The sequence below is a fragment of the Oncorhynchus masou genome, chromosome 33 (assembly GCF_036934945.1).
Source record: "Oncorhynchus masou masou isolate Uvic2021 chromosome 33, UVic_Omas_1.1, whole genome shotgun sequence".
Taxonomy (NCBI): domain Eukaryota; kingdom Metazoa; phylum Chordata; class Actinopteri; order Salmoniformes; family Salmonidae; genus Oncorhynchus; species Oncorhynchus masou.
In genome coordinates, this window is record NC_088244.1 from 3203709 (window position 1) to 3219989 (window position 16281).

The 16281-nt window shown below is 40.9% G+C and overlaps 1 protein-coding gene across 4 annotated transcripts in view; it reads left to right on the forward strand.

Annotated features, from left to right (window-relative positions):
* LOC135527689 (transcription factor E3-like) overlaps positions 1 to 16281 on the forward strand; it is a 57126-nt gene that overhangs the window by 26430 nt on the left and 14415 nt on the right. For 3 of the 4 annotated variants that reach the window (XM_064956186.1, XM_064956189.1, XM_064956190.1), the window contains 4 exons: positions 942 to 1065; positions 1690 to 1746; positions 1859 to 1934; positions 2715 to 2883. In XM_064956186.1, the coding sequence (XP_064812258.1) occupies positions 942 to 1065; positions 1690 to 1746; positions 1859 to 1934; positions 2715 to 2883 (426 nt within the window). The remainder of the gene's footprint in view (positions 1 to 941; positions 1066 to 1689; positions 1747 to 1858; positions 1935 to 2714; positions 2884 to 16281) is intronic. The other variant, XM_064956187.1, reaches the window with a different exon arrangement.

Below are 16281 nucleotides of genomic sequence, written 5' to 3' on the forward strand. Positions count from 1 at the left end.
GGTGTCTGTTTTTAAAGGGACATTTCGCAGTTTTCAACTTTACGTTCATCATGTTGAGCATCACCACAACATCAACATTTTTGTAAATGCACATATCCTCGTAAGATGCCTGGGATAGAAGTGGCTGGTAAATGGCAGTATATTATATATTTACTATGTCATTCTATAGGAAACCGTCATTTTAATGTTTTTCCATGTTACCACTCTGAAAGCATGGCCACAGTCGACACAAGGGGTCGCAAATTTCCAGTAATTCCCCCCCAAATTACCAGGTTTTCCAGAAATCCTGGTTGGAGTAATCCAGATGCCGCCCCCCCCCCCCCCAGCGGGGAATCTCGGGAAAAGATATTGGAATTTTGCAACCCTCATCTTGTCTGTTACTTGTCTTGACATTTAGGAAAAAAAGTCTGGAATTCACACTATCAACGTCCCGGGGAGGTTATCAGTGAAGTCGTGTCCTGGTTTGTTGAGACTGATAATCAATGTAGCTCTTAGACCTCTGATGTCACAACGTGTTCTGTTCGTACTGAGTGTTCAATGGGCTTCATAGTCACTTTACGAATGACCTCGACTAACCTGTACCCCCTGCACATTGACTAGGTACCGGTACCCCCTGTATAGAGCCTCGCTATTGTTATTAAGTGATTTTCTTGTGTTACTTTTTGATTGAGTAAGATTTTAAATGTTAATTACTTTAGTTTATTTAGTAAATACTCTGTTTCTTGAACGGCTTTGTTGGTTAAGGGCTTGTGAGTAAACATTTCACAGTAAGGTACCTGTTGTATTCGGTGCACGTGTGACAAATAACATTTGATTTGGATGAAGGAGATAGTTGGCTGCGTTTAGTACTGCATTTGGGAGTTGTTGATGACCTCTGAAAGCTTGTTTTATGTTGTTGTTGTTGTTGTTGTTTACACCTTGTGACTGTTGTGTGTATGCAGATGCCGGTGTCAGTGAACATGCTGGATGTGTTCAGTAGTGGAGGGATGGCTGCTCCCAACATCACCGTGTCCAACTCCTGTCCTGCTGACCTGCACACCGTCAAGACTGAGTTAACCGGTACAGGTAAATAAACACACGCAACAAAAAACCTCTCGCCCGTATCTCCGTCTCTCTTTCTGTCTGTCTGTCCGTCTGTCCGTCTGTCTGTCTGTCTCTGTCTGTCTCTGTCTGTCTCTGTCTGTCTCTGTCTGTCTCTGTCTGTCTCTGTCTGTCTGTCTGTCTGTCTGTCTGTCTGTCTGTCTGTCTGTCTGTCTCGATCTCAACTTTCTGACTGTCTATTTCTCCCACTTAATTCCCTGTTTCTGTGTCTGTCTCTCTCTTTCTCTCTTTGACTTCTTTCTCCACACCCCCCTCTCCCCTGCTCTCTTTTCTTTTTTTAAGTTCTTACTCAGCATTGCTCACCCCCAACTTCCCCTGTCCAGTCAGTCAGTCACACCCTGAACCCAGCCTGTTCCTCATTACAAAGCTCTGCCTCAGCCCCTCTGTTGAACCTGCTCACTTATTCCCTCTTCACTGTTTCGCAATTTCATCTCACTGAGTAAAATCTCTGCGAACTATAATCTTGTGACATTCTGAACATACATGCTGTTTTTAAATCGTGTGTTTTTATTGACGTTTCAAGCGGTCTTTTAGCAAGCCGCAATATATTGATATCGTCGTGCTAAATGTTAATTTTGAGTCTTCCAGAGGTGGAGGCTAAAGCTATGATGAAGGAACGACAGAAAAAGGACAATCATAACCAGAGTGAGTATAAATGCAATACTTGGATACCATAATTTAAGTGTATTTTTAGTAGGTTTTAACAGTTTGTGACCACCTTGGTGATGATGTTGACATGTGTCACGGCTGTTCCTAGTTGAGAGACGGAGGAGGTTCAACATCAACGATCGCATCAAGGAACTGGGAGCTCTCATCCCCAAATCGAGTGACCCGTGAGTAGCCTCCCCCCCCCTCACTGCCACTGTATATATTTCACCATCTCACTGTTTTCTTTCTCCTCACTGACCCCCCCCTGCTACAAGATAGTATCTAATCATGCCGCTGTTCCACTGCTACAAGATAGTATCTAATCATGCCGCTGTTCCTTTCTCCTCACTGACCCCCTTTGCTACAAGATAGTATCCAATCATGCCGCTGTTCCTTAATCCTCACTGACCCCCCCTGCTACAACATAGTATCTAATCATGCCGCTGTTCCTTTCTCCTCACTGATCCCCCTGCTACAACATAGTATCTAATCATGCCGCTGTTCCTTTCTCCTCACTGACCCCCCCTGCTACAACATAGTATCTAATCATGCCGCTGTTCCTTTCTCCTGACTGATCCCCCTGCTACAACATAGTATCTAATCATGCCGCTGTTCCTTTCTCCTCACTGACCCCACCTGCTACAACATAGTATCTAATCATGCCGCTGTTCCTTTCTCCTCACTGACCCCCCCTGCTACAACATAGTATCTAATCATGCCGCTGTTCCTTTCTCCTCACTGACCCCCCCTGCTACAACATAGTATCTAATCATGCCGCTGTTCCTTTCTCCTCACTGATCCCCCTGCTACAACATAGTATCTAATCATGCCGCTGTTCCTTTCTCCTCACTGACCCCCCCTGCTACAACATAGTATCTAATCATGCCGCTGTTCCTTTCTCCTCACTGACCCCCCCCTGCTACAACATAATATCTAATCATGCCGCTGTTCCTTTCTCCTCACTGACCCCCCTGCTACGGAGACAGGGAGACGCGTTGGAACAAGGGCACCATCCTGAAGGCGTCTGTGGACTACATTAGGAGGCTGCAGAAGGAGCAGCAGAGAGCCAAGGAGGTGGAGACCAGACAGAGGAAACTGGAGCACAGCAACCGCAGCCTACTGCTACGTATACAGGTAATACTGACAGTAACCTACTGCTACCTATACAGATAATACTGACAGTAACCTACTGCTACCTATACAGGTAATACTGACAATAACCTACTGCTACGTATACAGGTAATACTGACAGTAACCTACTGCTACCTATACAGGTAATACTGACAGTAACCTACTGCTACCTATACAGGTAATACTGACAGTAACCTACTGCTACGTATACAGGTAATACTGACAGTAACCTACTGCTACCTATACAGGTAATACTGACAGTAACCTACCTATACAGGTAATACTGACAGTAACCTACTGCTACCTATACAGGTAATACTGACAGTAACCTACTGCTACCTATACAGGTAATACTGACAGTAACCTACTGCTACCTATACAGGTAATACTGACAGTAACCTACTGCTACCTATACAGGTAATACTGACAGTAACCTACCTATACAGGTAATACTGACAGTAACCTACCTATACAGGTAATACTGACAGTATCCTACTGCTACCTATACAGGTAATACTGACAGTAACCTACTGCTACGTATACAGGTAATACTGACAGTAACCTACTGCTACCTATACAGGTAATACTGACAGTAACCTACCTATACAGGTAATACTGACAGTAACCTACTGCTACCTATACAGGTAATACTGACAGTAACCTACTGCTACGTATACAGGTAATACTGACAGTAACCTACTGCTACCTATACAGGTAATACTGACAGTAACCTACTGCTACCTATACAGGTAATACTGACAGTAACCTACTGCTACGTATACAGGTAATACTGACAGTAACCTACTGCTACCTATACAGGTAATACTGACAGTAACCTACCTATACAGGTAATACTGACAGTAACCTACTGCTACCTATACAGGTAATACTGACAGTAACCTACTGCTACCTATACAGGTAATGCTGACAGTAACCTACTGCTACGTATACAGGTAATACTGACAGTAACCTACTGCTACCTATACAGGTAATACTGACAGTATCCTACTGCTACGTATACAGGTAATACTGACAGTAACCTACTGCTACCTATACAGGTAATACTGACAGTAACCTACTGCTACCTATACAGGTAATGCTGACAGTAACCTACTGCTACCTATACAGGTAATACTGACAGTAACCTACCTATACAGGTAATACTGACAGTAACCTACTGCTACCTATACAGGTAATACTGACAGTAACCTACTGCTACGTATACAGGTAATACTGACAGTAACCTACTGCTACCTATACAGGTAATACTGACAGTAACCTACTGCTACCTATACAGGTAATACTGACAGTAACCTACTGCTACGTATACAGGTAATACTGACAGTAACCTACTGCTACCTATACAGGTAATACTGACAGTAACCTACCTATACAGGTAATACTGACAGTAACCTACTGCTACCTATACAGGTAATACTGACAGTAACCTACTGCTACCTATACAGGTAATACTGACAGTAACCTACTGCTACCTATACAGGTAATACTGACAGTAACCTACTGCTACCTATACAGGTAATACTGACAGTAACCTACTGCTACCTATACAGGTAATACTGACAGTAACCTACTGCTACCTATACAGGTAATACTGACAGTAACCTACTGCTACCTATACAGGTAATACTGACAGTAACCTACTGCTACCTATACAGGTAATACTGACAGTAACCTACTGCTACCTATACAGGTAATACTGACAGTAACCTACTGCTACCTATACAGGTAATACTGACAGTAACCTACTGCTACCTATTCCGTTAATACTGACAGTAACCTACTGCTACCTATACAGGTAATACTGACAGTAACCTACTGCTACCTATACAGGTAATGCTGACAGTAACCTACTGCTACCTATACAGGTAATACTGACAGTAACCTACTGCTACCTATACAGGTAATACTGACAGTAACCTACTGCTACCTATACAGGTAATACTGACAGTAACCTACTGCTACCTATACAGGTAATACTGACAGTAACCTACTGCTACCTATACAGGTAATACTGACAGTAACCTACTGCTACCTATACAGGTAATACTGACAGTAACCTACTGCTACCTATACAGGTAATACTGACAGTAACCTACTGCTACCTATACAGGTAATACTGACAGTAACCTACTGCTACCTATACAGGTAATACTGACAGTAACCTACTGCTACCTATACAGGTAATGCTGACAGTAACCTACTGCTACCTATACAGGTAATGCTGACAGTAACCTACCTGCTACCTATACAGGTAATACTGACAGTAACCTACTGCTACCTATACAGGTAATACTGACAGTAACCTACCTATACAGGTAATACTGACAGTAACCTACTGCTACCTATACAGGTAATACTGACAGTAACCTACTGCTACCTATACAGGTAATACTGACAGTAACCTACTGCTACCTATACAGATAATACTGACAGTAACCTACTGCTACCTATACAGGTAATACTGACACTAACATACTGCTACCTATACAGGTAATACTGACAGTAACCTACTGCTACCTATACAGGTAATACTGACAGTAACCTACTGCTACCTATACAGGTAACACTGACAGTAACCTACTGCTACCTATACAGGTAACACTGACAGTAACCTACTGCTACCTATACAGGTAATACTGACAGTAACCTACTGCTACCTATTCCGTTAATACTGACAGTAACCTACTGCTACCTATACAGGTAATACTGACAGTAACCTACTGCTACCTATACAGGTAATACTGACAGTAACCTACTGCTACCTATACAGGTAATACTGACAGTAACCTACTGCTACCTATACAGGTAATACTGACAGTAACCTACTGCTACCTATACAGGTAATACTGACAGTAACCTACCTATACAGGTAATACTGACAGTAACCTACCTATACAGGTAATACTGACAGTAACCTACTGCTACCTATACAGGTAATACTGACAGTAACCTACTGCTACCTATACAGGTAATACTGACAGTAACCTACTGCTACCTATACAGGTAATACTGACAGTAACCTACTGCTACCTATACAGGTAATACTGACAGTAACCTACTGCTACCTATACAGGTAATACTGACAGTAACCTACTGCTACCTATACAGGTAATACTGACAGTAACCTACTGCTACCTATACAGGTAATACTGACAGTAACCTACTGCTACCTATACAGGTAATACTGACAGTAACCTACTGCTACCTATACAGGTAATACTGACAGTAACCTACTGCTACCTATACAGGTAATACTGACAGTAACCTACTGCTACCTATACAGGTAATGCTGACAGTAACCTACTGCTACCTATACAGGTAATGCTGACAGTAACCTACTGCTACCTATACAGGTAATGCTGACAGTAACCTACTGCTACCTATACAGGTAATACTGACAGTAACCTACTGCTACCTATACAGGTAATACTGACAGTAACCTACTGCTACCTATACAGGTAATACTGACGGTAACCTACTGCTACCAATACAGGTAATACTGACAGTAACCTACCTACAGTAACCTACCTATACAGGTAATACTGACAGTAACCTACCTATACAGGTAATACTGACAGTATACTGCTACCTATACAGGTAATACTGACAGTAACCTACCTATACAGGTAATACTGACAGTAACCTACTGCTACCTATACAGGTAATACTGACAGTAACCTACTGCTACGTATACAGGTAATACTGACAGTAACCTACTGCTACCTATACAGGTAATACTGACAGTAACCTACTGCTACCTATACAGGTAATACTGACAGTAACCTACTGCTACGTATACAGGTAATACTGACAGTAACCTACTGCTACCTATACAGGTAATACTGACAGTAACCTACCTATACAGGTAATACTGACAGTAACCTACTGCTACCTATACAGGTAATACTGACAGTAACCTACTGCTACCTATACAGGTAATGCTGACAGTAACCTACTGCTACGTATACAGGTAATACTGACAGTAACCTACTGCTACCTATACAGGTAATACTGACAGTAACCTACTGCTACCTATACAGGTAATACTGACAGTAACCTACTGCTACCTATACAGGTAATACTGACAGTAACCTACTGCTACCTATACAGGTAATACTGACAGTAACCTACTGCTACCTATACAAGTAATACTGACAGTAACCTACCTATACAGGTAATACTGACAGTAACCTACCTATACAGGTAATACTGACAGTATCCTACTGCTACCTATACAGGTAATACTGACAGTAACCTACTGCTACGTATACAGGTAATACTGACAGTAACCTACTGCTACCTATACAGGTAATACTGACAGTAACCTACCTATACAGGTAATACTGACAGTAACCTACTGCTACCTATACAGGTAATACTGACAGTAACCTACTGCTACGTATACAGGTAATACTGACAGTAACCTACTGCTACCTATACAGGTAATACTGACAGTAACCTACTGCTACCTATACAGGTAATACTGACAGTAACCTACTGCTACGTATACAGGTAATACTGACAGTAACCTACTGCTACCTATACAGGTAATACTGACAGTAACCTACCTATACAGGTAATACTGACAGTAACCTACTGCTACCTATACAGGTAATACTGACAGTAACCTACTGCTACCTATACAGGTAATACTGACAGTAACCTACTGCTACCTATACAGGTAATACTGACAGTAACCTACTGCTACCTATACAGGTAATACTGACAGTAACCTACTGCTACCTATACAGGTAATACTGACAGTAACCTACTGCTACCTATACAGGTAATACTGACAGTAACCTACTGCTACCTATACAGGTAATACTGACAGTAACCTACTGCTACCTATACAGGTAATACTGACAGTAACCTACTGCTACCTATACAGGTAATACTGACAGTAACCTACTGCTACCTATACAGGTAATACTGACAGTAACCTACTGCTACCTATACAGGTAATACTGACAGTAACCTACTGCTACCTATACAGGTAATACTGACAGTAACCTACTGCTACCTATACAGGTAATACTGACAGTAACCTACCTATACAGGTAATACTGACAGTAACCTCCTATACAGGTAATACTGACAGTATCCTACTGCTACCTATACAGGTAATACTGACAGTAACCTACTGCTACGTATACAGGTAATACTGACAGTAACCTACTGCTACCTATACAGGTAATACTGACAGTAACCTACCTATACAGGTAATACTGACAGTAACCTACTGCTACCTATACAGGTAATACTGACAGTAACCTACTGCTACCTATACAGGTAATACTGACAGTAACCTACTGCTACCTATACAGGTAATACTGACAGTAACCTACTGCTACCTATACAGGTAATACTGACAGTAACCTACTGCTACCTATACAGGTAATACTGACAGTAACCTACTGCTACCTATACAGGTAATACTGACAGTAACCTACCTATACAGGTAATACTGACAGTAACCTACTGCTACCTATACAGGTAATACTGACAGTAACCTACTGCTACCTATACAGGTAATACTGACAGTAACCTACTGCTACCTATACAGGTAATACTGACAGTAACCTACTGCTACCTATACAGGTAATACTGACAGTAACCTACTGCTACCTATACAGGTAATACTGACAGTAACCTACTGCTACCTATACAGGTAATACTGACAGTAACCTACTGCTGACCTATACAGGTAATACTGACAGTAACCTACTGCTACCTATACAGGTAATACTGACAGTAACCTACTGCTACCTATACAGGTAATACTGACAGTAACCTACTGCTACCTATACAGGTAATACTGACAGTAACCTACTGCTACCTATACAGGTAATACTGACAGTAACCTACTGCTACCTATACAGGTAATACTGACAGTAACCTACTGCTACCTATACAGGTAATACTGACAGTAACCTACTGCTACCTATACAGGTAATGCTGACAGTAACCTACTGCTACCTATACAGGTAATGCTGACAGTAACCTACTGCTACCTATACAGGTAATGCTGACAGTAACCTACTGCTACCTATACAGGTAATACTGACAGTAACCTACTGCTACCTATACAGGTAATACTGACAGTAACCTACTGCTACCTATACAGGTAATACTGACGGTAACCTACTGCTACCAATACAGGTAATACTGACAGTAACCTACCTATACAGGTAATACTGACAGTAACCTACCTATACAGGTAATACTGACAGTATCCTACTGCTACCTATACAGGTAATACTGACAGTAACCTACCTATACAGGTAATACTGACAGTAACCTACTGCTACCTATACAGGTAATACTGACAGTAACCTACTGCTACGTATACAGGTAATACTGACAGTAACCTACTGCTACCTATACAGGTAATACTGACAGTAACCTACTGCTACCTATACAGGTAATACTGACAGTAACCTACTGCTACGTATACAGGTAATACTGACAGTAACCTACTGCTACCTATACAGGTAATACTGACAGTAACCTACCTATACAGGTAATACTGACAGTAACCTACTGCTACCTATACAGGTAATACTGACAGTAACCTACTGCTACCTATACAGGTAATGCTGACAGTAACCTACTGCTACCTATACAGGTAATACTGACAGTAACCTACTACCTATACAGGTAATACTGACAGTAACCTACTGCTACCTATACAGGTAATACTGACAGTAACCTACTGCTACCTATACAGGTAATACTGACAGTAACCTACTGCTACCTATACAGGTAATACTGACAGTAACCTACTGCTACCTATACAGGTAATACTGACAGTAACCTACTGCTACCTATACAGGTAACACTGACAGTAACCTACCTATACAGGTAATACTGACAGTAACCTACCTATACAGGTAATACTGACAGTAACCTACTGCTACCTATACAGGTAATACTGACAGTAACCTACTGCTACCTATACAGGTAATACTGACAGTAACCTACTGCTACCTATACAGGTAATACTGACAGTAACCTACCTATACAGGTAATACTGACAGTAACCTACTGCTACCTATACAGGTAATACTGACAGTAACCTACTGCTACGTATACAGGTAATACTGACAGTAACCTACTGCTACCTATACAGGTAATACTGACAGTAACCTACTGCTACCTATACAGGTAATACTGACAGTAACCTACTGCTACCTATACAGGTAATACTGACAGTAACCTACTGCTACCTATACAGGTAATACTGACAGTAACCTACCTATACAGGTAATACTGACAGTAACCTACTGCTACCTATACAGGTAATACTGACAGTAACCTACTGCTACCTATACAGGTAATACTGACAGTAACCTACTGCTACCTATACAGGTAATACTGACAGTAACCTACTGCTACCTATACAGGTAATACTGACAGTAACCTACTGCTACCTATACAGGTAATACTGACAGTAACCTACTGCTACCTATACAGGTAATACTGACAGTAACCTACTGCTACCTATACAGGTAATACTGACAGTAACCTACTGCTACCTATACAGGTAATACTGACAGTAACCTACTGCTACCTATACAGGTAATACTGACAGTAACCTACTAACCTACTGCTACCTATACAGGTAATACTGACAGTAACCTACTGCTACCTATACAGGTAATACTGACAGTAACCTACTGCTACCTATACAGGTAATACTGACAGTAACCTACTGCTACCTATACAGGTAATACTGACAGTAACCTACTGCTACCTATACAGGTAATACTGACAGTAACCTACTGCTACCTATACAGGTAATACTGACAGTAACCTACTGCTACCTATACAGGTAATATTGACAGTAACCTACTGCTACCTATACAGGTAATACTGACAGTAACCTACTGCTACCTATACAGGTAATACTGACAGTAACCTACTGCTACCTATACAGGTAATACTGACAGTAACCTACTGCTACCTATACAGGTAATACTGACAGTAACCTACCTATACAGGTAATACTGACAGTATCCTACTGCTACCTATACAGGTAATACTGACAGTAACCTACTGCTACGTATACAGGTAATACTGACAGTAACCTACCTATAGAGGTAATACTGACAGTAACCTACTGCTACCTATACAGGTAATACTGACAGTAACCTACTGCTACCTATACAGGTAATACTGACAGTAACCTACCTATACAGGTAATACTGACAGTAACCTACCTATACAGGTAATACTGACAGTAACCTACCTATACAGGTAATACTGACAGTAACCTACTGCTACCTATACAGGTAATACTGACAGTAACCTACTGCTACCTATACAGGTAATACTGACAGTAACCTACTGCTACCTATACAGGTAATACTGACAGTAACCTACTGCTACCTATACAGGTAATACTGACAGTAACCTACTGCTACCAATACAGGTAATACTGACAGTAACCTACTGCTACCTATACAGGTAATACTGACAGTAACCTACTGCTACCTATACAGGTAATACTAACAGTAACATACCTATACAGGTAATACCAACAGTAACCTACTGCTACCTATACAGGTAATACCGACAGTAACCTACTGCTACCTATACAGGTAATACTGACAGTAACCTACCTATACAGGTAATACTGACAGTAACCTACTGCTACCTATTCCGTTAATACTGACAGTAACCTACTGCTACCTATACAGGTAATACTGACAGTAACCTACTGCTACCTATTCCGTTAATACTGACAGTAACCTACTGCTACCTATACAGGTAATACTGACAGTAACCTACTGCTACCTATTCCGTTAATACTGACAGTAACCTACTGCTACCTATACAGGTAATACTGACAGTAACCTACTGCTACCTATACAGGTAATGCTGACAGTAACCTACTGCTACCTATACAGGTAATACTGACAGTAACCTACTGCTACCTATACAGGTAATACTGACAGTAACCTACTGCTACCTATACAGGTAATACTGACAGTAACCTACTGCTACCTATACAGGTAATACTGACAGTAACCTACTGCTACCTATACAGGTAATACTGACAGTAACCTACTGCTACCTATACAGGTAATACTGACAGTAACCTACTGCTACCTATACAGGTAATACTGACAGTAACCTACTGCTACCTATACAGGTAATACTGACAGTAACCTACTGCTACCTATACAGGTAATACTGACAGTAACCTACTGCTACCTATACAGGTAATGCTGACAGTAACCTACTGCTACCTATACAGGTAATGCTGACAGTAACCTACTGCTACCTATACAGGTAATACTGACAGTAACCTACTGCTACCTATACAGGTAATACTGACAGTAACCTACCTATACAGGTAATACTGACAGTAACCTACTGCTACCTATACAGGTAATACTGACAGTAACCTACTGCTACCTATACAGGTAATACTGACAGTAACCTACTGCTACCTATACAGATAATACTGACAGTAACCTACTGCTACCTATACAGGTAATACTGACACTAACATACTGCTACCTATACAGGTAATACTGACAGTAACCTACTGCTACCTATACAGGTAATACTGACAGTAACCTACTGCTACCTATACAGGTAACACTGACAGTAACCTACTGCTACCTATACAGGTAATACTGACAGTAACTTACTGCTACCTATTCCGTTAATACTGACAGTAACCTACTGCTACCTATACAGGTAATACTGACAGTAACCTACTGCTACCTATACAGGTAATACTGACAGTAACCTACTGCTACCTATACAGGTAATACTGACAGTAACCTACTGCTACCTATACAGGTAATACTGACAGTAACCTACTGCTACCTATACAGGTAATACTGACAGTAACCTACTGCTACCTATACAGGTAATACTGACAGTAACCTACTGCTACCTATACAGGTAATACTGACAGTAACCTACTGCTACCTATACAGGTAATACTGACAGTAACCTACTGCTACCTATACAGGTAATACTGACAGTAACCTACTGCTACCTATACAGGTAATGCTGACAGTAACCTACTGCTACCTATACAGGTAATGCTGACAGTAACCTACTGCTACCTATACAGGTAATACTGACAGTAACCTACTGCTACCTATACAGGTAATACTGACAGTAACCTACCTATACAGGTAATACTGACAGTAACCTACTGCTACCTATACAGGTAATACTGACAGTAACCTACTGCTACCTATACAGGTAATACTGACAGTAACCTACTGCTACCTATACAGATAATACTGACAGTAACCTACTGCTACCTATACAGGTAATACTGACACTAACATACTGCTACCTATACAGGTAATACTGACAGTAACCTACTGCTACCTATACAGGTAATACTGACAGTAACCTACTGCTACCTATACAGGTAACACTGACAGTAACCTACTGCTACCTATACAGGTAATACTGACAGTAACTTACTGCTACCTATTCAGGTAATACTGACAGTAACCTACTGCTACCTATACAGGTAATACTGACAGTAACCTACTGCTACCTATACAGGTAATACTGACAGTAACCTACTGCTACCTATACAGGTAATACTGACAGTAACCTACTGCTACCTATACAGGTAATACTGACAGTAACCTACTGCTACCTATACAGGTAATACTGACAGTAACCTACCTATACAGGTAATACTTACAGTAACCTACCTATACAGGTAATACTGACAGTAACCTACTGCTACCTATACAGGTAATACTGACAGTAACCTACTGCTACCTATACAGGTAATACTGACAGTAACCTACTGCTACCTATACAGGTAATACTGACAGTAACCTACTGCTACCTATACAGGTAATACTGACAGTAACCTACTGCTACCTATACAGGTAATACTGACAGTAACCTACTGCTACCTATACAGGTAATACTGACAGTAACCTACTGCTACCTATACAGGTAATACTGACAGTAACCTACTGCTACCTATACAGGTAATACTGACAGTAACCTACTGCTACCTATACAGGTAATACTGACAGTAACCTACTGCTACCTATACAGGTAATACTAACAGTAACATACCTATACAGGTAATACCAACAGTAACCTACTGCTACCTATACAGGTAATACCGACAGTAACCTACTGCTACCTATACAGGTAATACTGACAGTAACCTACCTATACAGGTAATACTGACAGTAACCTACTGCTACCTATACAGGTAATACTGACAGTAACCTACTGCTACCTATACAGGTAATACTGACAGTAACCTACTGCTACCTATACAGATAATACTGACAGTAACCTACTGCTACCTATACAGGTAATACTGACAGTAACCTACTGCTACCTATACAGGTAATACTAACAGTAACATACCTATACAGGTAATACCAACAGTAACCTACTGCTACCTATACAGGTAATACCGACAGTAACCTACTGCTACCTATACAGGTAATACTGACAGTAACCTAACCTATACCTATACAGGTAATACTGACAGTAACCTACTGCTACCTATACAGGTAATACTGACAGTAACCTACTGCTACCTATACAGGTAATACTGACAGTAACCTACTGCTACCTATACAGATAATACTGACAGTAACCTACTGCTACCTATACAGGTAATACTGACACTAACATACTGCTACCTATACAGGTAATACTGACAGTAACCTACTGCTACCTATACAGGTAATACTGACAGTAACCTACTGCTACCTATACAGGTAACACTGACAGTAACCTACTGCTACCTATACAGGTAATACTGACAGTAACCTACTGCTACCTATACAGGTAATACTGACAGTAACCTACTGCTACCTATACAGGTAACACTGACAGTAACCTACTGCTACCTATACAGGTAATACTGACAGTAACCTACTGCTACCTATTCCTGTTAATACTGACAGTAACCTACTGCTACCTATACAGGTAATACTGACAGTAACCTACTGCTACCTATACAGGTAATACTGACAGTAACCTACTGCTACCTATACAGGTAATACTGACAGTAACCTACTGCTACCTATACAGGTAATACTGACAGTAACCTACTGCTACCTATACAGGTAATACTGACAGTAACCTACTGCTACCTATACAGGTAATACTGACAGTAACCTACTGCTACCTATACAGGTAATGCTGACAGTAACCTACTGCTACCTATACAGGTAATGCTGACAGTAACCTACTGCTACCTATACAGGTAATGCTGACAGTAACCTACTGCTACCTATACAGGTAATACTGACAGTAACCTACTGCTACCTATACAGGTAATACTGACAGTAACCTACTGCTACCTATACAGGTAATACTGACAGTAACCTACTGCTACCAATACAGGTAATACTGACAGTAACCTACTGCTACCTATACAGGTAATACTGACAGTAACCTACTGCTACCTATACAGGTAATACTGACAGTAACCTATACCTATACAGGTAATACTGACCAACAGTAACCTACTGCTACCTATACAGGTAATACCAGTACAGTAACCTACTGCTACCTATACAGGTAATACTGACAGTAACCTACCTATACAGGTAATACTGACAGTAACCTACTGCTACCTATACAGGTAATACTGACAGTAACCTACTGCTACCTATACAGGTAATACTGACAGTAACCTACTGCTACCTATACAGATAATACTGACAGTAACCTACTGCTACCTATACAGGTAATACTGACAGTAACCTACTGCTACCTATACAGGTAATACTGACAGTAACCTACTGCTACCTATACAGGTAATACTGACAGTAACCTACTGCTACCTATTCAGGTAATAATACTGACAGTAACCTACTGCTACCTATACAGGTAATACTGACAGTAACCTACTGCTACCTATACAGGTAATGCTGACTGAGTAACCTACTGCTACCTATACAGGTAATACTGACAGTAACCTACTGCTACCTATACAGGTAATACTGACAGTAACCTACTGCTACCTATACAGGTAATACTGACCTATACCTATACAGGTAATACTGACAGTAACCTACTGCTACCTATACAGGTAATACTGACAGTAACCTACTGCTACCTATACAGGTAATACTGACAGTAACCTACTGCTACCTATACAGGTAATACTGACAGTAACCTACTGCTACCTATACAGGTAATACTGACAGTAACCTACTGCTACCTATACAGGTAATACTGACAGTAACCTACTGCTACCTATACAGGTAATACTGACAGTAACCTACTGCTACCTATACAGGTAATGCTGACAGTAACCTACTGCTACCTATACAGGTAATGCTGACAGTAACCTACTGCTACCTATACAGGTAATACTGACAGTAACCTACTGCTACCTATACAGGT